A 27,680-nucleotide genomic window follows, 5' to 3' on the forward strand; every position below is an offset into this window, starting at 1 on the left:
CACAGTGTTCTTAAGGCAGGAGCAACAGACTCACCAGAGGACTGTGTAGAACGTGGCTTCACCATTGCTTCTGGTAAAACTACTGTATAGGGGCAGGGCAGGGGGCCAGACTGAGATGTGTAGGTTCAGAGGGAGAAGTAGAAGTAGTGATGGGGCAGGAGTTGAGTACGGATGGAGGCCTGGCTCCACACCTTAGCCTCACCACTGATGGGCAGAGTGCTCTTACTCTAGCCCTGTCGCCTTGCAGGGTGTCAGTTTTCCCAGCTGTAAAGTGAAGGCATGGGTCTCAGCGGGCTCTGGCCAGAGGAGACACTTACTGTGTCAGCTTCTGATTTGTGTTCCCTCTTCTACCGGAGCCTCTCTGATACCCCCACCAATAGCCTGCCTCAAGGATCAGTTTTCATAATCGTACCTATTCTGTTGGGTGGTCATGAGTCAGACTGCATTCAAATCCTGGCTCCACCATTTTCTAGCTGCGAGACGCTAAGCAAGTTACTTAACCTTTCTGTGCCTCAGTGTTTTCATCTGTAATATGGGCAAAATACTAGCACTTAATCTCAGAGGGTTGGTGTGAGGATTAAATGAATCAATACAGGTAAAAGCCTTATAACATTGCTCCCCTGTGCTGGCAGAGGTAGGGGCAGTCTGAGCACAGAGACCCTGTCACTAAGGAGCACATGGTCTGAGGCTGGAGACAGATGGCTAAGCACCTGGGTCCTCTCCGCTGTGGTAGGGCCAGGGTGGAGGTACCCAGGACTCAGGGAATGGCCATTGCTGCCTTGATGAGGATCGTCAGGGGGGCAGCCTCACTGAGGAGGTGTTGTGTGGGCCCCATCTTGAAGAAGACTGTGAGGTCAGGCTTTCCTCCTCTGCCCGCATGTCTGTGCGCCCACTGGTGTATGGGCCCCTTGAGGGGCCAGCTGTGTTCATGTGTGTGTGGGGGGGGTGGGGGGCATGTGCAGGGGCTCCACTGTGGGGCACAAGGCAGAAGTCAGGGAACTGTGCATTACTCGGCATCAGTGAAATATACTATTCGTTTACCTTGTTCCTCCGCACTTTAAAATGTGGTTTGGTTGGGCTGACCTGGGGGAAAACAAAACTTAAAAGGTTGAGAAGAGAAAGTTGGGATCAGATTGTGGCTGCTTCTTCATGCTGTGATGTATCTGCTGAGGCAGTTGCTCACAAGCTAGGAAGACACCCTTTGTCGAGGATTTGGTGCACTGCGGAGGAGAGCGTGGAGGCACCGGGGCTCCCCTGAAAGCCTGAGAAACAATGGTCAGAGATTTGGGGCTTGCTTAAATGGCTTGCAGAGCTCCATCCTTAATTCCTTCCCAGCCACCCTTACCCTGGAGAGACGGCATTGCCCTTCCATGGTGGAGGTAACTGCCATCAGAGCTGACACTTAGTATTACTGGTTGTAAGCCAAGCATGTGTTGGTCACTTCATGTGCATATCACTTAATTTCATCACTACCAAACGAGTATTCTTTTTTTTTTTTTAAAGATTTTTTTTATTTATTTATCTGAGACAGAGAGAATGAGAGAGACAGAGAGCACATGAGAGGGGGGAAGGTCAGAGGGAGAAGCAGGCTCCCCGCCGAGCAGGGAGCCCGATGCGGGACTCGATCCAGGGACTCCAGGATCATGACCTGAGCCGAAGGCAGTCGCCCAACCAACTGAGCCACCCAGGCGCCCCCAAACAAGTATTCTAATATGGTCCTTCTTTTACAGTTGAAGAAGCTAATGCTCCCCAGTGGTTAAATAGGTAGTAGCTTTGGGGTTTGAATCCTGCTCTCTCCACCTCACTGTGCTCTGTTGACGTGGTGAACTTGAGTTTCTTGTTAAATCAAGGATCAGAATCTTGACTCCAGCTCATGATAACCAATAATAATAAAACCTAATTTAACTGAGCCCTCCCTGTGTACCAGGTGCTTTGTTGCCTGCTTTAAATGTATTATCTCATTTGATTCTTGCAACAAGCCTTGAAGGCAGTACCATTATGGTCTTTATTTTATTGTCCAGGTGGCAGAGCACAGAGAGGTTAAGTAATTTGCCTTTAGTCACATGGCCCGTAAGTGGAGAAGTCAGATTCTAAGGGACACTTTTAATCACAGCAGTGCTAGTTTGTTAGCTCTCCTGCTCATCTCTGACCGCTTTCCCTCTCCCTCCTTTCTTCCCTCCCTCCTTCTCTCTCTCAATCTCTCTCTCTCTTCCCTCCCCCACTTTCTTTTTCTTTTTTTTTCAACATATTTTTATTTAACAATGTTTTTGTGCCAGGCCTCATGCCTGGTGTTGGCAGAGACAGACCCACTGTGTGGCTGGGGCCTTCGGCCTGTCACCTGGCCCTCTGGTTGGTGGTCTCCCTCCCTCTAGGCATGGCTCTGCCTCCCTGAAATTCCAGGAGTCGGTGCTTTCTGAGGCAGGGCATTTCCTTTTGTTTTTGTTAGAGGAAACAAACTCAGTGACGGGATATCCTCTGCTGTGTTTTCATGTTATCCGAGGGAGAGAAAAAAAACAAAACGGGGCCTGCTCGTGGAAAATGGAGGGGAGGCCATTTGCAAGCTGGAGGGAAACCTGTAAACTCTCTGCTGAGGGTCATTCTAGAGTCTGTCTTCCCAGAACTGAAATGCTGGGGTGGCAAGAGGCAAGCTGAAAGCTTTTTGAGCTCGACTCTTCTTGCATCCCCATGGTGGTTCCAACCAGCAGCTCCTCCAGTGTTGGCCCCCTCCTTCCAGGCACCAAGCGGGACTGCCCCAGTGATTCCACCAAGCTGAGGACCTGAGCTTGGCCTCTTGCTCACAGCCAGTTACTGCTGCCCCTCAAGGGAGTCAAGTTGCACGTGAGATAAGAGAAGAGGAAATCCTCCGAAAGCCCTTGTTGATGTGGGAGAGGGAAGCGAGGACAGCCACCTTATGGATGTTTTGCTCTCTTTTCTTTCACAGCCTCTGGGGATTTGTGTCTGTTCACATGGTGTGCAGCCCCCAGAACCCCAGTGGATGGGGCCCCCATTTATCCCTGAGACACAGAGTGGGAGCAGTGATAAATCTCCCAGCCTCCAAACCGTGCCCTCAGCTTTCTGACTTACTTTACTTTTCTTCACGCCTTCCTGTATGAAGCAAGTAGTGGGAAGAAAAGGCCCTTTGAGTCATAGCTAATCACAGTGTAAGATCAAAGAGAGGGAAGGAGCAATTAGAGAAACCACAAGCCCCCGTTCACTTGAGGAAGTCATCTTGGGAATGCTTTTGGGCAGGAGTGGACCTAAACAGGATTGGGGGGGTGTGTGGAAAGGTGGAAAACTTTTATAATTTTTGCCTGCTAAGTGTGTTTTGTGAACAGTAGGGAAAAGCTATGCGGGTAGCTCTATCCAGGGAGGTTTTAAAAACTGAAAGTATAACCTGAGGAATATGTTCAGGAAGTATTTATTATTTAATTTCTTTGGCCGATTGTCACGAGCTTGAGAATTTAAGCACCAGCCCGTGCTGCTGTCTTTGTGGGGAAAAAGAAGGCAAGGGGGAAGGGGCCTTGTGTCCCTGGCATGCTGTCATCTTGGCTTGGCTGGGAATGCAATCTGGGGGCAGACTGGACTCTCAGAAATCCTCCTCTGTGAGGCTCAAAGGGCTGCCAGCCTGACCCTTTTGGGGCTTGTCCCACCACGGAGTAGAGTGTATGCTGGACAACATTTGATCATTCCTCTCCACCAGGGGTTCTTAGGGTAACTGGTTAGACGTTCCTGGCCCCGAGTGTGAACAACCACCCCAGTTTGCCAAGGACTGAGGGGTCTCCTGGGACAGAGGACTTTCAGTGCTGAAACTGGCAAAGTTTCAGCAGACCGGGATGATCGGTCAACCGGTGGGCCCAGCTGTAGAGTTTGTAGCTAGTGCTGGTCCAAGGGGTATCATAGAGGTCATTTGGGGATTTGAAACACAGCTTTCCATTCCTGCTATGTATTCAGCAAGAATGGTTAATGGTTGTCTACTTAACTAGCAGGCCGAGACTAATCTGGTCCTAGAATCTGTTTGGCTAGGCTGAGCAAGCTCACAGGTTAATTGAGGTTCCCAGTTTATAGCTGCTTAGTGACGATGGAGCTCAGGTGGTCAGATTTGGAGCTACCTTATGGTCTAAAACTCCCAAGAGTGCGTGCTTTTATCTTTCTCCGTTTCTGGGATGAACCAGTGGCTCAAAAAATACTAAGGACATGATGTTAATTTACTGTTGGGGACATAGGAGAGTGGAAGAGAGAAAGGAGAGGAGCATACTTTCTTTAACTTCCTGGAACTCAGCTGCGTGAGGGAGGAAGTTAAGCGCATAGGAAGGAAAAACTTGCCTTGTGGAGAGTAGGTGCTTAGTTCGGGAGTAGGACCACGGGTGGTGGAGGCTCTTGGTGGTTTCTGCAGGTGGGCAGGGATGAGGAAGGGTGACCAGCTGCCAGGTTTTAGCACTGAAAGTCCTGTGTCCTCGGTCCTAAGAAAACTTAGCTGCTTACCATAGTGGAGGGACAAGGCCCAAGAATGGACAGTGGAGCAGGGTTTTTGGCCTTATTGCATGGAGGCATTCAGATATGTTTTGGGAGAAAGTCAGGGTCTAGAATTTAAATTGCTTAAAAAAAAAAAAAAAAAGACTTTTGTAGTGCCCTGAATCAAGAAAACAAATGCATCTGTAGCCCATGTCTTCCTGGGCAAGCCCTTGTGGATGAGAACAGCAGGAGTCTAGCTGGTCCAGATGCTCTCTCTGAAAGCCAGGGGAGCAGCTGAGAGCAAAGGCCTGGGATGTGGGGGTTGTTTTGGGGTGAAATGGATGCTGGGAGCCCTGAGCTCAGCAGCCTCAAAGAAAATATAATGCTCTGTGATTTTTTTTTTTTTTAATTTCTTTTTGGAAAGTCACTCTCAGACTGTATACCCCTTCCCTAGGGTGGGGGTGGTAGGGAGCAGAGCTGGGGTCTAGTAGGACTGTGCCATTTCTTCTGGATTTTTGATCCAGGGGGCTTTGGCAGCTGTGGAAAAGTCCTCGGGAAACTAGAGTGGGGTTGGCGGTCTGAGCACCCCTCTGGCCTGCTCAAGCCAGTCTTCCCGGCTTTTAGGAAAAACACCTAAGCAGGAACTATTTCTGTTTTCCAAGATACAGTGTAAACATCCATGTGTTCTATGACCTTTTAAAAGGAAACTATGCTCTCCTTTGTCTTTCTCTGAGGATGTACCCAGGGATGTTCTTTGCCATTTATCTGTTGGATGGGAGAATACAGTGTGATTGTCTGAGTCTTGAGGGATTTGAGGGTCACTTTTTTGTTCCAGTAGATTGTAAGTTCCATAAGAGCCGGGGTCTGGCTTACTGCGCTTACCACTAAACCCCAGAGCCTAGACCAGTACCTGGCATATACAGATGCTTAGTAATTAAGTGGTGAAGGCAGTAGTGAACAATTTAGTAAGCACCTAAGTGAAAATGGTACGCTAAAGGCTGTAGGGAAGTGCTTTCTCAAACTTGGCTGTACATTAAAAACACCTGGGGAGCTTTGGCAGTGTCTCACTGTCCAGGCCATACCTCATACCTCTGAAGTTAAAATCTTTGGGGCTGAGACCCAGGCATCAGTATTTTAAAAATTCTCCAGGTGATTCATTGTGTAGCCAAGTAGGAGAACCAATCTATCTTGGTCGGCTTGGGCTGCCATAACAGAAGACTATAGAATGGGTGGATTAAACAACAGAAATTTGTTTTTCTCCTGGTTTTGAAAATTTGATGTCCAAGTTCTAGTTGATTCAGTTGCTGGTGAGACTCTTCCTGGCTTTCAGAAGGTTGCTGTCTCCCTGTGTCCTTACATTGTAGAGGGAGCAAGAGCTCTGGTGTCTCTTTCTCTTCTTGTAAGGGCCCCACCTTTATGATCTCATTTAAACTTTATCACCTCTTCATAGGTCCTGTCTCCAGATACAGTCATGTTGGGGTTAGGGTTTCAACATACACATTTAGGGGAGGAGGGCACAAACATTCAGTCCATAAGGGGCTTGTTACTCAAAGTTTGGTTCTTGAGCCAGTAGCCACAAGCATCACCTGGCTTTTCGTTAGAAATGCAGGCCCCCAGGCCCTACTCCAGACCTCTTGAATCAGAATTTTAATAAGATGCCCAGAGATTTCATATATACATGAGTGATTGGGAGGCACTGCTATGGAATGTAGGGATACAGAGACTCTGCTGGTGCTTAGGGCTGCGAAGTGGAGAGTCGTGGGAAATAAGGCTCGGCTGCCCTGAAAGAAGTTTGGACTTAGTTGGACAGGCAGGGGAGGGCCACGCAAGGACCTTGAGGGAGGGAGTGCTCTGATTGGACCAGTGCTTTAGGGCGATGAGGGCCTGCTGGAGGGGATCTGGTGTCTCAGCATGTCACCTTCTCCTGCAGGTGCTGCTTCCAGCGGCCAGCTTGCTGCAGCTCATGGACGTTCGGCAGAACTGCTGTGACTTCCTGCAATCTCAGTTGCATCCCACCAACTGCTTGGGCATCCGAGCGTTTGCAGACGTGCACACCTGCACCGACCTTCTGCAGCAGGCCAACGCTTATGCAGGTAACGGGGAGCCGGGTGCCGCCCCTCTCCCGAGCTTGTGGATTTAATCACTTGGTCTGCGGTGGACTCCTCAGTTGTGAGAAGCGCACTTTCCCATGAAGCAATTGTAACTTAGGGACTCAAGACATGTGGAAAGATAGAAGATAGAAGAGTTGCGCTCATCACCAAGTGGAATAGGATTAATTGCCAGACGTTTGGTACCGACAGTCGTTTTCACAGGAGATCTGAGAAGACTTTGTGGAGGGAGGAGTCATTTGAGCGAGGTCTTGAAATAATCTTTGTTGTTGTTTAAGAAAATTTCGTTCTTGATTGAAGTGTTCTATGGGTATGATTTTAGAAGTCAAATACTACTGCATGTCTTCTAAAGGTGAGCCAGAGGCCCTGTTCTGCCTTTCCCCAGCAGGTCTTCTTCTGTAGGGCCACTCACTCATCTCCAGTTCTGAGAGAATTAAAGTGTGGGTTCTGACTCCACGGAAAGCTGCTTCATCTACTTTTTACCTCCATTTATCTAAATAAAATGTTTGTATCACTATTTCGGACTTACTAGTTTGAGACAGAGCTGTTGACTTTTGACAGAAGTACAAGATTGAGCTTTCACGGACTTTCCCTCATGGATACACGCTCTACGCTCTTCCCCATTGTATTCTCCTAATGCCATTTCTACAACTGAGCAGAGTAATAGATTATAATTAGTTTTTTTAAAATCAGAATTTTTTTTTTTTAATCAGAAAGGCAGTTAATAATTGTCTTTTTCAGGCCGCAATTTTATTCAACTTATAATCTCGCAGACATTAGAAAACATCTAAAGAGTGCTGGTTAATAGGGAATGAAGGGTAGCAGAATCGGTACTAGGCATAGACTATTGGATCACATTGTGCTCCTTTGTTGGGGAGTGCGTTTATTCAACAGTGGCTTGAATGCCTACTGCTAGACGCTTTTTAGGTGCTGGAGAAATCATGAAAAACTAAACAATTGAAGTCTCTGCTCTCATGAAAAAGAAATTGCCCTTTTCTTTTTTATAGTGAGTGTTCCTACCACTAATTCTTATACAGCAGATTTTTGTAAGAATTGAACAGTAACTGTTCATCAGATAATGTGCTGATTCCAGTTTGTTTCTCTGCTAAAGCTTGTCATCCTCTTATTTTTTTTAATTTAAATTCAATTAACCAACATATAGTACATCATTAGTTTTTGGTGTAGTGGTCAGTGATTCATTAGTTGTATATAACACCCAGTGCTCATCACATCTCATGCCCTCCTTAGTGCCCATCACCCAGTTGCCCCCATCCACCCCCACCTCCCTTTCCACAACCCTCAGTTTGTTTCTCAGAGTCCAAAGTCTCTCATGGTTTGGCTCCCTCTCTGATTTTTTCCCATTCAGTTTTCCCTCCCTTCCCCTATGGTCCTCTGCACTATTCCTTATGTTCCACATATGAGTGAAAACATCTGATAATTGTCTTTCTCTGACTTATTTCACTTAGCATAATACCCTCCAGTTCCTTCCATGTCGATGTAAATGGTAGGTATTCATCCTTTCTGATGGCTGAGTAATATTCCATTGTATATATGAACCACATCTTCTCTATCCATTCATCTGTTAAAGGACATCTCGGCTCCTTCCACAGTTTGGCTATTGTGGACATTGCTGCTATGAACATTGGGGTGCATGTGCCCCTTCTTTTCACTACATCTGTATCTTTGGGGTAAGTACCCAGTAGTGCAATTGCTGGGTTGTAGGGTAGTTCTATTTTTAACTTCCTGAGGAACCTCCATACTGTTTTCCAGAGTGGCTGCACCAGCTTGCATTCCCACCAACAGTGTCAGATGGTTCCCTTTCTCCACATCCTCACCAACATTTGTTGTTCCCTGTCTTGTTAATTTTAGCCATTCTAACTGGTGTAAGGTGGTATCTCATTGTGGTTTTGATTTATATTTCCCTGATGTCATCCTCTTGTTTTTAATGGGGTTTTGGGAGGGAGTATAGAGATGGATGTGAATGTTCGGTCCACCATGTTTAGCTGGAAAGAAATCTTCATTTTTTTAAAGACTTTATTTATTTATTTTAGAGAGAGCACAAGCAGGGGGAGGAGCAGAGGAAGAGGGGGAGGGAGAGAATCTCCAGCAGACTCCATACAGAGTGCAGAGCCCGATGCAGGTCTTGATTCCACAACCCTGAGCCAAAACCAAGAGTCTGATACTTAACCAACTGAGCCACCCAGGCCCCCCAGAAATCTTCATTGATATTTATTTCAACTTGATGACAAAGAAAGATCATAAGTGGCCCAGGTAATGGGTCTAGTTCTTTTAAACAATAGATTCAGGCAAGGCCCCCTCCTTCCCTTGCAGTAAGGCATCTCATTCTTCCCCCTGCCCAAACAAATACTGTCGATCTTCTGTTCTGTGTCTCCTGTCCAGCCCATGACTGGAAATGAGCTGAGGGCCTGCTGGCTGTCTACCTGCCAGCTTCCTGTGCTGTTATCCCCTTAGTCTACAAGACACTGAGCATGTGCTCTGTTTCTTAGAATCCTTGCATTCCTTTATCAACCCCCAGACCCCAGGAGCCTGCATAGATTCTCATTTCTCCCTGATGTCTGTTTCGGACCCAAATGGGGCTAGTTGTGAAGATGATGATTTTTGTGAAGGACGTTCCCCAGTTGGCCCAATTCTGAATTCTGATGACTCTTCCTGACTCTGACCCTTGACTCTCTTGTTTCTCTGCTGTCCCTTCCCTGCCTTCTTTTTCATTCCTCTCCCTCATTTTCTTTCTACTTTTTTCTCAAGGAGCCCTTTCTCTCCCTGGACAGGGCTCCCCAGCCCAGCCCTTGAAGAGGTCACTTTCTTGAGGGACGTGCGCAGGCTTTGCTTTAGCAGGAGCCAAGAGCTTGGCCAAGGCCCGGGTCAGCTTGTGAGCATCTGCTGGTGCGGGGGCAAAGGGAGAGTACTTAGATGCCAGGAATTCTCTTTCTCTCTTCCCTGTCCCGCCCCCGGCCTTCTTCCTCTGCATAACGTGTACATGCACGTAGGGTTTTGTGTTTTGCAGTTGGCTGATGCAGTTTTCTGAGGTTTGGGCTCTGTCCTGAAACCCCAGCTTTGACAAGGCTCCCTGCTTCTTCTAGCCTGGCTTTCCCATACTTTCCACAATCTGTGTTTTCTTCCTTTGGCCCTTTCACTGTCTAATGGTGACAGACACCATTGGGAGAATGGGGAGTATGCAGTTAGAACACATTGTGGGTTTGGTACTCCCTGGTCCTGATGCTGTCACGGGGATTGGGTGCTGTCAGCGTTGTGGGTGTGTGTGCACACAGATGCGTATGCAGATACCCTGATAAATTATTTTTAGTTGGCATTTACTGAGCTGTCACTATGGGTCACCCCCTGCTAAGTATTTTAGACACATTATCTCATTTAATGCATGCAGCAGCTAAAGAAACTAAGGCACAGAGAAGTGTAGTAATTGGTTGGGGTCACACAGCCGGTTGCGACAGAGGCAGGGTTCAAACCCAGATAGCATTGACTCCTGAGCCAGTGTTTATAACTACTACATTCTTTGGCTTCCAGGCTCCATTTGGACACAAGGTAGCCCTGTGGATTGGTAACCAGTGAGTGTTGGTGACTAGAGTTGACATTTTTCATTGGAAGTGTGAGCCTGGAGGACCATACCATGTAGTCACCAAATCCCAGCAGCCAGACCATGTAGACAGATGACCAACTTCTCTGCTAGACTTGGGGGGTTTAGTCATCTTTGGGTGGGGAGGTGAGATGTAGATGTCTTCTGCTCCCTGTTGGCAGGCTACCCTCTCATGGCACATGCGAGTCCTCCTACTGTCCCTGGCATGGCTAGCGTGACTTCAGATTGAGAGTCTCCTCCCTTTGGTGTAGGCCCTCTATGGAGCCCGTGACTATCTCCTGCTCGTAGCTTTCTCTGTAGCCCTCAGCTGTGCACATTGGAGAAGTCATGGTAATGCAGAGGTTGGTAAGACCTGGATGGGAAGATTTTAGGAGAAGCAGGGTGAAGGTGAAATTGTGAAGTGTTTAGAGAAGGATATATAAAATGATTATCCACACTTAATGCCTCATGCCTACCCACGGATGTGAGTCTGCTTCGTTTTTTTTGGTCTTGTACCTCCTGACTTTAGATGGAACCTGGCATTCTCTGCCATCACTGCCTCTTGAGACAGAGCTGATGGCTTGTCTCAGTCCCATTATAAGTGTGGGGATGTGGGCACTGACGAGGATCACATACAAGGGGCAGGCAGTGTCAGCCCTTGTGGTCACAGGCTTCCCTGCCCTATGCCTCGCATTAGGAGGTGTTTTAAACCAAGAAACTACAGGGAGACCTTCCACTTCAGAACTAGGGATCAGACCAGCCAACACTTGGAGCACAGCTTCCTCTCTGTGATGGGGGTAGTACATCCATCATGCTGTGTTTCCAGGACGGCTTGGGGGATGGGAAGACAGGGAGGAGAGCTGCCTGCAGAAGTAGGTGTCCCCAGGGGCTGTGTCCCCAGGGCTCCCTGCCGGTCTCATGATCCGCAGTAAGAGGGCCTCCCATCTGGGTCCTGGTGGACAGATGAGGCTCCTCGGGTCACCACTCCTGCTGCTACTTCTGGCGAGAGCCATTTCCAGAGCTTCTGATTTTGGTTTCTCTTTATCCAGTTGCTCAGGCAGGTATGTCCCGCTTCCCACGCCCTTTCTGGTCTCTGGCTAGCTGGCTTCTGCCTGTACTTGTCCACGACCCGCAGCTCTACTTCTGAATTCTATTCTGTTTTTCTCCTCTAACACAAACTTTCTTTTGCTCTTGTTATTGCTTTTGTTACTACTGTCTTTTTTTTTTTTTTGTTACTACTGTCTTAATAGTAAACCACCCCTGACGGTTATAGAAAAAGCAGACAGGCAGAAAGAGCAGGAAAAGCACCACAGTTCTACTCAGAGAGAACCACGGGCAGCATCTTGATATAGAGTCATGCCCATCCTTACCATGGCATGTGTATGTTTTACAGCTTAAACAAAAATCTTCACATGGGGAGCCTGGGTAGCTCAGTCGGTTAAGCGTACAATTCTTGATTTTGGCTCAGGTCATGATCTCAATGTTGTGGGATTGAGCCCTGTGATGAGCTCAGTGCCCAGTGGGAGATCTGCTTGAGATTCTCTCCCTCTTCCCCTCCCCCCCTGCTTGCTCTCTCTCAATAAATAAATAAAAAAAATTAAAAAAAAATCTATCTTCGGGGCGCCTGGGTGGCTCAGTCGTTAAGCGTCTGCCTTCAGCTCAGGTCATGATCCCAGGGTCCTGGGATCGAGCCTCGCATCGGGCTCCCTGCTCAGCGGGAAGCCTGCTTCTCCCTCTGTCTGCCACTCCCCCTGCTTGTGTTCCTTCTCTTGCTGTGTCTCTGTCAAATAAGTAAATAAAATGTTAAAAACAAACAAACAAACAAACAATCTTCAAAAAAAATCTTAGAGTATTCTGAACACCCTTCCATGTTAGCAGATACATTACTATACCATTATTACTGAAACAAATTTATTCAATAAAATTCAACTCATCATAAACATATACTCATCATAAAAAAATTCAAACAGTACACAGAGTTATAAAATGCAAAGTTAATCTTCTCCCAGGCCTTCTCTCTGAAGGGGACTGGGGGACTATCTTGGGTAGCCCTATGGAATATATATATAATATATATATATTATATATATATATAATGCTTTTTAACATACCTAAATAGAAGCATTCTGTACTCATTGTACTTTTTCTTGACTTAATACAAAATCTTGGAGTTCTTTCCAGACCCTTGTGCATGACTGTATCTTATTCTTTTCCTCTGCTGCATCAGATGGATGAACTATATAGTTTACTTAAGCAGTCCTCAATTGATGGACGTCAATGTTACCAATGTTTCCCTCATAGAAAATGCTTAAGTGAGAATTGTTGTACGTGCTATTTGGAGAACACTTGCTAGTGTTTAAGTAGTAGTACGATTGTAGCTGTCCAGTAGTACCAGCTTAGTAGCATAAGGCAGCTCAAAGAGAGTGTGCACTAAAAAAAAAAAAATGATGGATTTTGCCAAATTGCTCTCCAAAAAATGAAACTATTTTTAAGGGGAGCTTGTGCCTTCTGCTAATTCATCAGCTGTCTGGTGAAGGCACTGAGAGGTAGACACAGTACAGCTCTGGGAAGACTGGAGCACCTCCTCTCTCCACCCTGCTGCCTATTTGCTTTCCTGTTTGGAACGGCCCTGTCTCTTCCTCCTGTGGCAGTCCCCTTTGCTTCCTCTGGGTCCAGTTTCCCCCTCAAGTTTATGCCCCCAGATTTTTTGCCGTGATATTTTATTCTGGGGTCGGGGAGGGTTGTTGCATGTTTAGAAGCTGACTGCTTAGACCCTTGCCCGCAGCTGATGGGGTCGCGAGCAGCTGGGAAAGGGACCCTGGCCTTTTATGCAGCCTGTTTCTTACACCTCATTATTGTTTCCAGGACCGCTTAATCTTTAACCTCATCTGCCAGGGCCCAGGTTTATGGGGACTCTGTTGCTTGATAATTGGGCAGCCCTGTACTGGGCCATCAGCAGAGCTGGTTGGGAGGGATGTTAATGGGACCCCATTAATGAAATGGCAATTAAAATTCTTTGGCCATGTTGTTTATATCAGTCTGCCAAAGCTGAGCTGAAGTCCTTCAGCCATGGGATGGAAAAGCCATCGGATTTCATGTGTTCATGGAGAGAAATAGCCTTCTTTTGACTGAGTCACTTGAGATCGTGGAATGAAGTGATTAAATTAAGGGCGACGAAGATCGTTGACAAATCATTTAAAAAACATGAGCGTCTGACTCAGTGAGGGTTGTCTTATGAAATTGCCTCCTCCGACTTGGCATCATGAAATGATGACAATGATGGGTAATGATGACTGTAGGAGTTTTTCACCCTCTCTGAGCACTTGCTGAACACAGGCATGGTGCTGCGCATTCCGTAGGCATTACTTCATTTTGGCCACGTGACTGTGAGAGGTGGTTATTATTTCTCCAATTTGTAGATGAATAAACAGAAACGCCAGGAAGCGATTATTGTAACTTGCCCAAGATCACACAGTTTGTGAGTGGCAGTGCGCGCATTCACAGGGAGGCTGTGATACCAGAGCCCAGAGCTCGGACAGCTTCTCTGTCTGTGGCGCCTGCCTCACTCCTGCCTCCCCCTGATTTTCTGCTGCTAACTCGAAGGTGGCAAATGAAGCAGGAGTGCAAGACATAGCTAGTTTTTGGAGAATAAGTTTCTTTCTTTTCTTTTTTTTTTTTAAAGATTTTATTTATTTATTTGAGAGAGAGAGAATGAGAGACAGAGAGCAGGAGAGGGAGGAGGGTCAGAGGGAGAAGCAGACTCCCTGCCGAGCAGGGAGCCCGATGCGGGACTCGATCCCCGGACTCCAGGATCATGACCTGAGCCGAAGGCAGTCACTCAACCAACTGAGCCACCCAGGCGCCCTGGAGAATAAGTTTCTTTTAGGAAACTTCCCTTATCCTTCTATTTCCTGGGTAACAGGGAACTCTGGTGTCGAAGCAATAACACTGTGAACAGCGCAGTTTTGATGTAGTTCCTTGGTGTGTGTGTGTGTGTGTGTGTGTGTGTGTGTGTGTGTGTGTGTTAGAAAGGGGGAATTAAGTCACCCGGGAAAGAGAGCTCTTATGCCACCATCCCCAGGGAGGAGAGAGGTAGTAATATTTAGGGTCTGAGGGCTGGTGGTTATGACCCTTGAGGGACATGGTCAAGATGAGAGCCCTGTTATTTTCTGTGAGACTTTGCCTGCAGCAGGGAAATGGGGAACCCTGAAAGCCGAATCCTGATCAGGAAAGCTTACTTCTGCCCTCCAAAAATAGGGCAGTAGGGGACAGAGAGATTTAAAGCGGTTCTGTTTTATTGTGTTACCCTACTAAAATGTTTTGATTCTGTTTGTGTGTCCACCTGTGTCAGCCTGTCTTTCCTTGGTGGGCGGTGGAGGGGAGGGAGGGGATGGTGACCAGTAGTTAAAGTCAGAACTACTCATTCCTATTCCCTGGGGCTGTTGGCTCTGGAATAATGGGGTTCATTTCATCTGTGCGGGTCAGAGAAGTTATAGATGGGCTTAGTTCCATTTGTTCTGGGCTTGTGGTTTAGATGAACTTGATTAAAGGCTTAGTTTATTTCATCCCATTAAGAGGGAGGAATGGGTTTGGGATTAACTTGGGAGGTTGCCCAAGTCCTAGGCACTCCTGAAGAATGGGCAGGGAAGCGCAGGACATGCAGATGTATGGACACTGAGAATTCAGCTTCGAGTAAGACATACACAAGATAGACCCTGCCCCCATGGGGTTCACAGCCCCAGTATGAAGGAAAGACTGCACATGATAAAACAGCCTGATTAGGGCGATGATAATTTTTATTTTCAGTTTTGGGTTCTTTGGAAACACAGAATATCCCTTCCTCTAGCCTGGTGGGCAGGGGGATTAGGAAAGAATCTTAAATCAGGGGTTAGGTCTAAGATTTGAACCCTGGACTGATGCCAAAGTGTTTAGAACACTACTCTTCTAAGGTTTTGTTTTATTTTTAAAGAAAGGTTTTTAGATTCATTTTTTTTTTTGTCTCTCTACAATAATAACCCTAAGAGGGATTCTTAGGATGCTCTGACACCTATATTGAATTTTACTACCATGGCCTGCTTAGGACAAATTATCATCATCATGGGGACCAAGAATATTTGTTGTCATCATATAGCCTTGGTTTCAAAACCTGGCTCTACCACTTAACTGCTTTGTGATCCTAAGCACATGGCTAAATAACTTTCTGAACTTCCATTTCTTGATTTGTGTAATGGGGATATTGATGCTTCAATAGGACTTTGGGGAGAAGTAAGTGCCTAGCACAATGTTAGCTGCTATTAGGAAATGCCCTCAGCTTTCTCCAGGCCTGCTTCCTTGAAAAGGTGGAGCTGTGCCCCTGGAGCTAGCCTGTTCTCATCCTTTCAGCTTTGGGAAGATGTGTGTGTGTTGGTTGGTAGGGAAAGGACGTCAGGTTATCTGGTGGTTTCCCCGCCCCCCCCAACCTCCATAATTTCTCATCCAAATGGACAGGAACAGACATACAAAACTTGGAACTTAAACAGTGCTTGTTACTTATGGTAAAGGCTGGTTAATTAGGACTCTTAACCAAAAGTCTTAAGTGGCTTTTCCCCCACCCCTGTTCCCATTCCTCCTACGAAAAAGAAGCAAAAAGACTAGAAGAGTTAGAGTTTATTATTGGAGACCTCCCCTTCAAGGGGCTAGTCCATGGTTAGAAGATACTGTGCTCCCTGCGCACCCCACCTGTCCCCTAAGATCTAGCCTACCTGCCTGTCCATTGTATCTCCTGGAGCCTGGCAAGTTTTTCAGTGAACATGTGTTAGAGGAATGAAGATATAGCCTAGGCCCCAGCTAGACTGGGCTGTTGTTGTTTTCTAGACATGCTCTGCATTTTCCTGCTTCCATGCTGTCCTTTATACCTGGAGTGCCTCTCCCAGTTGTGGCCCTGTGGATTTGGGGTTGGAGTTACTGGTGCCTTGTCTTATGCCTCTTATAAGCTAGTAGGCTCCTTGTAGGCATCAGCTCTGCTTTCTTCATTTTTGAAGAAACACTGCATCTGGTACACTATACATTAATGGTTATTGACCATTTGCTGTGATCTCAGGAAATGTGAGTTACTTCTATTTGCTTATTTAGTGCCCATACACTTTTATGAAACAGCTACTATTATTAGCCCCATTTAACAGATGAGAAAACTGTGTAGCCTTAGGAAATTGAGTATCATATCACTAGAAAGTTTGTTGTACTTGATGGAATTAAAGTGGGTCTCTAAGGCCTTTGGGGTCCACAGCCTTATCCACAGGACCTGCAGTCCCAAGGGATGTCTCTGATGAAGTGGAAAAGCTTCTCTCTTGGAGAGCAGTGCTGCCCAGGAGAACTGGACTTTGTGAAGCAGGAACATGGGCTGATGTAATATTCACCCTTCATTTCTAAAGAGTTTCTTAAAGAACTCAAAATGGTCTCATCAATTTACATATTGTTGTCTCTGAGCTTCCAAACAAGCTTGAGACCTAGGTCAGCTATTACAGTCCCATTTTATGGACAATGAAGCCAAAGGCTGGAAAGAAGTGACTGTAAGAGGTGGAGTTAGGACTCAAACCCAGGTCTTCTCACTCTTAGCCAAGGCTCTTGACTGCATTCTCCTTTAATACACCAAAGCAAACAAAGAATCCACCAACAAACAAGTGTTAAAGCTAGAGGATTCTCAGGGAGGTATCTTCTGGGAGCAGAGGTGTTCCTTTCTGGGAAGCGGCTGGGGAGAGGGCTGACTTGAATATAAAGTCTGCTGGGTAACTTGTGTCTCCCAGGAAATCAAGTTGGCCAGAGTAGCCTGTTCCTGCTTTTCTATCTTGTTGAGTGTTGCTAGTAGAAAGGGGGCTCTGGGGGGTCCACCCTGTCTCCTCAGACAGAAGGGGAAGGGAAGGAGTTTCCCTCTTTGCTCCCTTTCTCTGTGTTTCCCTGCTCACGAATCTCCTGGGTCCCAGGGTGCTAGTCCTGGGTGGGAATCTGCTGCCTCTCCCTACCAGCTGCCCCCTCCTCACCAGCTGCTGCTTCCTGGGAGGATTTCTGGAGGGATTTCAGTGGGAGGTTCCAGATGGGCAGGACAGCAGCCCACTTCAGAAAGAAGGGACCTAGATTCAAATTCTGTTGTGCCCCAGAGACTGAGAGATGGGGAAGCGTGGGGGCTGACTGTTTCCTGCCTTGATTGATCTTTGAGAATTTCTGGTTTGTTAACCAAGCCACTTAGAATACATATCGCTGCACTTCATCTTTCTTTGCAAAATCCAAGCCCATCTACTTTTGGCTTTATGAGCTTTGTGGAAGTACTTTTCACACCTTGGATTTTAACTTCTTACCTCCCCCTATTTTCTTCATTCTTTTCCCTCCTCCAAATGTCAGGTTTTGGTCAGCCAAAGAAAAGGCAGGGAGACTCTGTGTGGCTCTGAACCACGGGGATGTTGGTGCTGGTTTGCCTGACTCTCCTGCTGAGCTCAGCCTTGGCAGGTCCACAGAGTCTTGATGTCCGTCCTGCATTTTGTTTTGGTGTGGTGACTCCACACCAAAATTTTCTCTCCACTATTTCTTGGTGTTGCCAACAGATGGAGGTCTCTGGTCCAAAGACATCTTGGAACAGAAAGGGCATATAGGGAGAATCCTGTTGCTTTCCCAGGCCTCCAGGCCAAGAAGGCATTCCCATCACCCAAAGGAGATTGTTCACTTGTTTTTATTTAAAAGTTTTTAGGAATAGACGGTTTAAAAAATAATACGATCTACTCTTAAATATTCCCTTCGTTAGGGAAGTCTTTTAAATGTCTAACCGAAAATCTAACCAAAGTCCTTTTCCTGTTCACATATGGAGAAGCACGGCCAGCTTTTTACTTTATGGCATTTGCTTCCCATTGTAAAGGATCTGCCTTTTAAATTTGTTTTTGTTATGTGCAAACATTCCTGAGTTTCGGGATGGACAAGGCTTAGTTGTGGGCCCAGTGATCTCAGTGGGCCGCTGGGGAGCAGGTGGGGAGCCCTTTCTGTCCAGTGAAAGGTGGACCAGATTGTTTGTAACTGGATCTCTGAGAGTAAAATACTGACATTTGGAGGCTCTGGATGAAGGGTGTATGGGAATTCTTTGGGTCCGAAAGTATTTCAACATAAAGTTTAAAATGAGTTTTATAAGAAATGATTTAAGTCTTCTTTGTTTGGCTTTTAAGAAGCCAATGAACGTGAGAGCAGAGCTGAGCATGCTCTGGTTTCCCTTTCCATCGCGCAGCTAGCTGCGGCAGACCCGCTCTGTCCACAGCTTCCCCGGCACGGAGCACTCTGAATCTCACCCAGGGGCTGGCCAGGCCACGTGGGGGTAGCCCTCGCTGGCAACTGGAAGGTGTCGCCTCTAGAATGATCCAAGAAGCTACGAGGACAGAGAGGGGCTGCCAAAGAAAGAAGAGAGGGGGCCGGGAGTCTGGAGGGCAAGGAGCAAAGATGCTCCTGGGGGCAGTGGGGCAGAACCACAAGAGAGCCCCAGAAAGGGGCACATGACAAAGGACCCTGTGATCTCCAGAACCTGCTGCACCAGGAATTGTCAGCTCTTGGGCCAATGTACCTTGGCATAACTTGTGAAAATACTTTCACATTTCCTTTCCCATCACAGCATGGGAGTGAAGCAAGATGAGCCGTTGTATCCCCATTATACAGAGGGACAGTGAGGCCTAGGGAGGTGAGGCCATTGGCTCAGGGACACTTCTTGCAAGTGGCAAAGCCAGAATTTGAGTCTAGTTGCCTTCTTTCTGAAGTGTACACTCCTTCACTGACATTTCGCTGTCTCTGTAATAGCAACATGGTGGCCTGGGCAAAGGTCGGGGTAGGAATTGCACTTGGCATTTCCCTTGCGTGGACATCCGGCCTGTGTGTTTTGTCTTGGTTTAGGTGTCCCCAAATTCCCCTCCATCTTAATGGTTCCCCCTGGCCTGCCTCTCATGGACTGTTGCTAGTGGTGGGGGGGCCAGCTGTGTTGCCTCGATGCCTGGACAGATGCTTAGTTGGGCCTCCTTGTGAATCAGAGACTGTAGTAGGCTTGACTTTGGACACAAAAGGATGATGCCTTCCGCCAGCCGTGAAATGTTGACTTCGTACCAGAACCCCTGGAGACTTCCAGCCACACAGCAGTTCTGACCCACTTTTGTTTGGCTGAGCTGCAGGGGGCACCGTCTGTAAATCTGCCAGCTTGCGCCTTGAGGGGAAATGAGCTCAATTAAGTAGGCAGGTCCCAGTGAGGCTTTTTTGCAACGCCATTAATAATCGCATGGAGCATGGAAAAAATATAACCTCACATCTCTCTGCCCCATTTTCATCTGTGTCGATGTTCAGGGTGGAGGATCACACAGAGGGACGCCTTTGCTGCCAGATTGAGACTAGTTTCCCTTCAGCCAGGATGTGCTGTCTTTCTGTCTGCCTCTCTGTCTGTCCCTTTTCCTCATGCCTGCCCCCAAAGTGCCCAAGACTCCGCTGTGAATTTCACAGATTGCCAGGGCCATGGAAGGGCAGCAGTGTGTTATAACTTTGTTTTCTGAACCTCTGCCTTTTTTTTTTTTTTTTTTGGAACAGAGCAGCACTTTCCAGAGGTGATGCTGGGGGAAGAATTTCTTAGCCTAAGTCTGGACCAAGTGTGCAGCTTGATATCCAGTGACAAGCTGACTGTTTCTTCAGAGGAGAAGGTACGGCATGGCCCCTCGGTGAAACAGGACCCTCACGCGTGAGGCGGCCATGGGAGGGACAGTGAGACCTTGTCTCTTTTTCAGCGGAAAAAAAAAGGAGCTCATTTTTTTTTTGTCCCTTTAAATAATTAGAAAAGGACCTTCTGGCCCATGTTCACTACATTTGCTGTCTGGACCCTTTGAGGAAGAAATAACGCTGCTGCTGATGATGGTGACAAAGCTGCCTCCATTAACTGGACATTTACAGTTTGCCAAGCACTCTGCTAAGTGCCTTGTTCTCTTCAGTTCCCTCAGCCTTCACCACAGCCCTGTGAAGCAGGCATTGCCCTTGTCCCCACATTGCAGATGAGGAAAACTAACTTGGAGGAGTTAATTAGCTTGTCTGCAGTCACTCGGCTGGTCACTGCAGAGTTGCAGTCTTCCTGTCACCTGGTCTTAGTCACTGTCCCACATGGCCTCTTGGGAACATCATAGAGCATTTAAGCCAGAGCTGACCTTTGGGAAACATCTATTCTAACAGGGGATTGGAACTTTTACTGTTGAGGAAACTGAGGCTCAGAGAAGGGATAGGATCTGTTGAAGGTTCCACAGTGAGTGACTGTGGCAAAACTAGAACCTGGGTCTCTTGACACCTAGTGCCCCAACTCACCGACTATATACCACTTCCTTGGTGCTGCAGGATTGATTTCTGCCCACTGCTTTAGCTGACCCCTGAGGGCTGATCTGTCCTACCTCTAGGTCTTCCTTCTCACTGACGCTCCGCTTGGATTATTCTCCCGTTTCTAATCTCACCTGTTGGAAACCAGTTCCCGTTCCAGTTCTTTTTTTTTTTTTTTTTCCTGTTCCAGTTCTATCAAGAAGAACTTCTTTACTCCAGGAGATGTAGTCTCCTATATTGAAAGTAACATACACTTTGGTGTTGGCCAGTAGGGTCCAAATCTTATCTCTAGTATTTACAAATTAATTGGTGACCTTGGGTGAGATAGTTTGCTTCTTCATCTGTTTCTCATGTATAAAGTGAGAATGGTAATAGGACATACTCCAGGGGTGGTTGTGGGGATTAAATGGGATAAGGTGTGTCAAATGCCTGGTGTCACACCTAGTACTTGGTAGGTGCTCATTCGGTGGTAGCTGAGTTTATTATCGACCATGTGTCTGGAATTTATTCCTTTCTCCTCTGTGTTCCAGAATAATACTCACCTTGTTCTGTTTTTTACTGCAGTTAGTTTTGAGCCCATCTGACCTCCTCCACTTGACCATGAGTTCCCTGATGGTAGTGACCACATCTTACTCTTCCCTGCATCCTCAGAGATGCTCAATACATGTTTCTTGGATTGTCTTAGTCCACTCATTGTGTCCCAGATTGAGGTCCTTTTCTGAGGAAATATTTAAGGAAAAGCCTTTGAGAGGGATCTTACATTGGAGATGAGTGTCCAAAGCCACATGTCCAGAGAATAGGGTGGCATCACAAGCCCCCGCCTGTTGTCCTGCAAAAGTTTGATCCAGAAGAAAAATAGTTGTGGATTGGAATCATGGGCTGCCCCAAGACTTCAGAGGGATTTCCAGAAGATTGACTGGCACAACTAGCTGGACTGTCTCTTAGACTCAGTGAGGCTTCTACTTTCATTAACTGATGTGAGATATCACCTGCAGGGTAAAGGATGCCTCTGGCCAGGCCATGGCCTCTTCCTGCTCCAGCCCCAGCAGCAAAGACTCCCTCACTTCTTGCCAAGCCCTGTTTAATGTCTTCTCCGGATCGTGCTACTAAATGGGCACAGTTTGGAGGAAGGAACTAATTAGTTGATTGACCGTGTGGTAGTTGGTGCAGTTGGCCAGTTTGGGGCCTGCTTGAGTGTGTCCTCAGGTAGTCTGAGAAAATGTCAACAGCCATATAAGCAGCAGGATTTGGATCGTCGTGGGGGTATTTGGGTTGAGAGGGGGGACCCTGCTACCTTTAACTCCTGTGGGCCCATCCTGCTCTGAGATCATAGTAAGCTTTCCTCAGGTGAGGGCTTATCTGTGCTTGCTGTGTCAGGGTGGTGGTGCAGGTGGGTTGTTAAGAGGGAGAGGCATTTTAGTGCCCTGGAAACCACTTGGGCTTTGGACTCAGGAAGACCTGTTTCCATGCTCCACTTGATGCTTACTGGCTCCTTGATTTTCAGAAGTCACTGGTCTCTTTGAACCTTGATTTTCTTACATGTAAAGTGGGACTACTAAGAGTACCTCCCTTACGGAGTTAGGAGGATCACAGATACTGGGTGTAAAAAATCAAATATAGTATTCAGCAGGTGCTAATAAATGGCGGCTGTCATTGTAATGACCATAGTCCTCTGTTTTGAGGCACCATTGACAATGTTCATGGTATCAGTGTTGCCACTGATAATGGTAAAATAAGCCATGGAGTTAATTGCATCTTTCCAGAAGCAAAGAAGCATGACATTAAATCTACGTGCTTAGAACATTGTCTATAGTGGCTCTCATTCATTCATATGCTTACATAGGAGTTGCTTGTTCTGTGTAATTAGAGTTTAGAGTAGAGGTTTTTTTTTTTTTTTTTAAGATTTTATTTATTTATCTGAGAGAGAGAGTACAAGCAGGGTGTTGGGGGAAGGCAGAGGGAGAAGCAGACTCTCCACTGAGTAGGGAGCCTGACGCGGGTCTCAATCCCAGGACCCTGAGATCATGACCTGAACCGAAGGCAGATGCTTAACCGACTGAGCCACCCAGGTGCCCCAAGAGTAGAGGTATTTTTTCACGTCAGCGAAGTTGTATATTATATTTGGTTCTCAGAAGTTATTTGTAACTTCAGAGTTATGTGATGCTTTTCATAAGGTAGATTGCTGATGATCTTGATCCCTTTGGTACCTTTAAGGTTGGCAGTATAGTTTTTTTTAATTTTAAAGGTTTTATATTTCAGTGACCTCTGTATCCACACTTGAACTCACAACCCCTAGATCGAGACGCATGCTCTACTGACTGAGCAGCCTGGCGCCCCCTAAGGTTCACAGTATAATTTTGAGGCTTATCAAAGAATAGTGGGGTTTGGCCCGTGTTTTCTATTTCTAATTTTATTTCCCCTAATTGATTACATATTTCTGGAAGTTAAATAGCTGGAAGCTTTTGACAATTGGATGTTTGTTGTTTGAATGCTAGCTCTTAAGGCTTTGAAAATTCTGTGATGTGTTCCAGGAGATTTTGTGATTTCTACTTCCTTTAGTTACATTTCATAATAAGTAACCCCTTGCATATACAATAGCCTTTTCTTTCACTATTGCATTGTAGTGAACTTAATGGAGTATATTTGAAGTAATATAAGGGATCTTAATTTAAGCTAAAATTCAACTGCATTTGATGTTAACATTTGCGGGGGCTGCGTGGCTCAGTCAGTTAAGCATCCAACTCCTGATCTCTGCTTGGGTCTTGATCTCAGACCCCGTTCAAATCCCACTTCAGGCTCCATGCTGGGGGTGGAGCCTACATTCAAAACAAACCAAAACAAAACAAAGAAAAAACCCTCCAAAAACATTTGCAGAAAACTGAACTGCACTGGTAATCAAATAACCTGTATTGAGCTAAATCCATATTTGAACAGTAAATCAGCTATATTATGATTTACTTCTTTGTCTACAGCCCACAGATTTCTTTTGCAGCCAGATTTCAGATATTGAAATGTGAAAAAACTATGCATCTGAGAATAGAGGAAATGTGGTATTTTAGTAATGAGGATTATAAGTGGCTGTGGCTAGGCCCAGGCAGTTTGCTTGTCGGGAGTTTGAAAAAGTAGAGGTTCTGTGGTTGAAGTGGCTGATTTCCAATCCTGCCTCCACTGCTCTAACAGGCTGAGTGACTTTGAGCAAGTTATTTGTCTCCCACCAGAATGGATGCACCATATACAGTCATGGATTTTCTCCATCTTATGGTCACTGCCAGGGTGGTATTGGTATCAGGTTCACGGTAGACACATAAACAAAGACCATTTGTTGAGTGAATGAGTAAGAGAACTCTATGTCTCAGTCTTCTCATCTGTAAAAGGGGGGCAATGATAGTAGAGTACCTATCTGAGGATGAAATCAGATGACATGTGAAAAGTTCTTAGCCCACAGGAAGTGTTCATTACTGTAAGATATGATTACTACTGCTACTATTATTACCACTATCCTCCTCCTCCTCCTGCTCACTGTTGACTGGGGGCATTTCTCAAGGGGAAGCTCTTCCCAGAGCCCATGTTAGTCTGGGTGGTTGTGTGACCTGGGGCTTGGTGCCGAGCAGGGACAGAGAGTGGGAGTAGCCTCTTGCTCTCCAACATTCCCAGCTCCCTGGTCCTGGTCTGGGCTTCTCCCAGGGCTCAGATACTGTTCTTCCTCCAATATCACTTGCTGTTACCCGTGCCTCTGTCCTCCACTATTCTCAAGTTCCTGAGGGCTGCGAGGGTGCCCCAGTCATCCTTGTGCCACGGCAGGCTGACCCAGAGCCCTCGGCCAGCTCTGTGGAGCTGCTAAGCAGTTTGCCCTGAGTGACTGGGGCCGGATGCCGCCCTAAGCCAGCTGAGGTTGTGGGAATAATTGTCACACTTTTTCAGGGAATAAGGACAAATGTGGGAACTAGAGGTCAGAGGACGCATGGATCCCTGCCATTTTCTCTCCTGTTTTTCCTTCATGTAGTTCTGGTTTTAAAATTCCTGGTATTTGAGGGAAGACAAAAGGACCTGGTAGGAGTTAAAAAATCATGAGTTCTTTGGGTGGGACCCCTTCCCTCTGCTGCCCCTTACCACTCCCCTACCCCAGGACAGAGCAAAGGCACACCGGAATAAGCCCTTCACAGTCACCTGTTTCTTCCACAGGGAGTTGTCTGGGCTCACAGCTCAGCCTGTGAGCAGATAGTCTGTTTATTGTATTCGACTTTGAGACCACGGAGTTCACCCCCACTGTGGACAGCTTCTGGGCCCCAGGGGCAGGCAGGGTAAGCAGCCCTCCAGGGCAGATGCACTCTAAGGAGAAGAGTGGTGACTCTCCAGTTCTAGTGCAGTTTTGCCACGGAATTGCTGGTTCTGAATCTGAATCTTCGCTTTCTTAGCTGGTATGTATGTCTCTACTTCTCAGGAATTCTCTGCCTCCTTATGAAACACTATTGAAGTTTTCAGAATGAGTACTAACGGGGAAATGGCCCACAGTTTAGATACAGGTCAGGAAGACATTGGTTAGGTCTCTTAAAAAATTAGTGTCAGGTGTGTATTGAAATGAGAACTACCACTTAGTTTCTCTCTGCGAGATCACCTATTTGATGAGCTGTTGTCCCCTAACCCTGTAATCAGAAGCCAAATTCTGCTATCTTCTGAAATGTCTCCCAGGATCGTTGGTGTTGCATGCCCTCCCGTCTGAACTCCTAGCCTCTCCGGTCAACGGTGGGTAGAGGATGCCGGCTGGAGCTCCTTGACCACTAGGTTAGACTTGAGTGCTTGCTGCCCGGGTCTCACCCAGTGATTTAGCAGGTACATCCTGCTGCCTCGCCAGAGCTGTTGGAAGCCTCACCTTCCTGTGAGGTCAGTAGTTAGAGTTGCCAGCTTCTCGGCTTGCAAACAACCATCTGGCCTGGTCCCTGGTCACAGCATTACTCCTTTCACTGTTCTCCTTTGGAAAGTGCAATTCAGTAAGCACCTATGAGCAGAACACCACAGCACTATGACCAGAAATCGACCTTGACTGCCCACCGTTCCCCAGGTGCATTTCACACATTTTTTTTTTTTTTTGAAGTGACATTTGTGTTGAAGTAAGTTCACTGGGACATGAACAAAGTGAAATAACCACTGAACTAGGTCACAGATCCAGTAACAGAACCCCAGAAGTCCCTTCCCATCACTGCCTCCCACCCCGAGGAGCATGACTACCATTTTGACTTCTCACGGATCAGTTTTGTCTGTTTTTGAACTTTATAGAAATGGAATGCTGGTGTGTGTATGCTTTACATGTGACTTCTTTGGCCCAGCATGCTGTGCAGCACATCATTTCTACTTCTTGCACAAACTCCCAAGTGGGAGATTATTGTCCCCATTTTGCAGAGGAGGAAACTAAGGCATGTTGACAGTAAGTAGCTTTGTGGTTTGAAGCTGACTGTGTCTGCTTGCCAGGCCCCTGCTCTCTATGAACGCATGCCCACCCTGACAGGGAGATGGGGTGAGTGGCCCTTAGGACTGTTTAGGGGCTTGCATTCTGGATACGAAACATGTATCCTTATGTGGCCGAGAGAAGTAGTTGCCTGTAGTCAAAGTTCAAGGAAAGCGCCCTGGAATGTTTTATTCCAAATTGTTAGGTGGGGAAGACCTCCTGGAAAAAGAGTATTTGAGCTAAAATTTGGAGACTAAGAGGAGGATTTTGGAAAGCCATTCTGGTTGAAGGGATTGTAGGAATCCAGACGTGGAAGTTTGGGATACCTTATTCTATTTGGGGGAATGGTAACCGATGGGATGAGAGTCCAGGGTCTTTGGTGGGGGTCATGGGAGATGGGGCTGGAAATGGAATAGGTTAGGGGGTGAGGACTTTCTTCTCTAGGTCAGTGTATATCCCACTGTGTGCGGTAAAACGGCAATGTTTGTGAGATGTTCTCAGGTCCGACGCATTTAGGAGACAGTGACCAAACACAGGAACCAGGTTAAGAAACTGAAGGACTTGTCAGAGCTTTTATATGTTAACGAGTTCTGTGAAGCTCTGAAGGAGATTTGGGGGTGTGCATGATGTGTTCTGCAGGCTCATTTGGTCCCAGAACCTCCTTTACTACAGAATGTCTCCTGCCCCTAGTATTCTGAGGACCACATTATGGAGAATAGTTTTGAGGCTGATTTTCTTTGGTTGCCCCAGATATTCTATGATTTATTGATTTTCCTTTTTTGTAGTTCTTTTCATTAAGGATGTATAATTTTTGATTATGAGACCATCTTCAGAGGATGTTTTGTCCATGGGAGTCTGGGTTGCCCTGGGTTGTGGAAGTGCACCCCAAGGGCAGGTTTACTGGCTTAGAAACTGTTTCTGTATTCTTTTTTTGTCTTGAGTATCCACTGTACTATCTGGATAATATCACTTCAGACCCCATATCTGTATGTAGTGTGAGCCTGGGGTTTTGATTTCTTGAAGATATATGGTTTTTAACTTCCTAGCCTCCAGGAGATGTTGAGCTCCCTTCCCCCTTCCCAGAGCAGATGGATGGAGTTCATCTAGTCCCAGTACACGGGACTGTAGGTGGGTAACACTGTCCATGGAGAGCCGGTGGCATAGACATTCTACCTGATAAGACACGAGTTCTGAACGATTCAAGTCCATGTCTGAATTGTACGGGCCTGTGACCCATTTTGGCCTTAGCTTCCATTCAGCTGCCAGACTTGCATAATTAATAAATAAATAAATAAATAAATAAATAAATAAATAAATAAATAAAATAAAAAATAAAAATAAATAAAGAAAGAAAGAAAAATAGGAAAAAAAAACCACTCAGGCACTTCCCTCTTTCTTTTGACTATGGCTCAAATCTTTATTTGTTGGTAATATGTCACTTTTATGTGTTTGGAGCTGTGGGGAAGATTCTTTCCAACTCAGCACCATCCGCCATATTGACTGCAAGGCATTCTCCATCCCTGTGTCATGCTCCATTCATTTGTAGAATTGGTGCCATGAAATAGTCTTTCAGCTTGCAGGCATTCCTCTCAAACCACTGTGCTCCAATCCTTCTCCTTTGCAGAATCAGACTGCGTGTCTTTATCTTGGCTATAGGCGGTAGTGGAAAGCTGAACAATTTCCAGGCAAGGCGATATCCCTTTTAGTTTTGTCATCATTTTTGTTGTTTATATGAAGTCACATA

At 46.4% G+C, this 27,680-nt stretch overlaps 1 protein-coding gene across 3 annotated transcripts in view; it reads left to right on the forward strand.

The window, feature by feature from the left end:
• Positions 1–27,680, forward strand: part of KLHL3 (kelch like family member 3) — a 95,003-nt gene that overhangs the window by 19,759 nt on the left and 47,564 nt on the right. For 2 of the 3 annotated variants that reach the window (XM_081827021.1, XM_081827019.1), the window contains exon 3: positions 6,383–6,545. In XM_081827021.1, the coding sequence (XP_081683147.1) occupies positions 6,383–6,545 (163 nt within the window). Of the gene's footprint in view, positions 1–6,382; positions 6,546–19,725; positions 19,836–27,680 lie in introns of all 3 variants that reach the window. The other variant, XM_081827020.1, reaches the window with a different exon arrangement.

This window comes from Leptonychotes weddellii, chromosome 7 (genome assembly GCF_054177405.1).
Source record: "Leptonychotes weddellii isolate Sample4059 chromosome 7, ASM5417740v2, whole genome shotgun sequence".
NCBI lineage: Eukaryota > Metazoa > Chordata > Mammalia > Carnivora > Phocidae > Leptonychotes > Leptonychotes weddellii.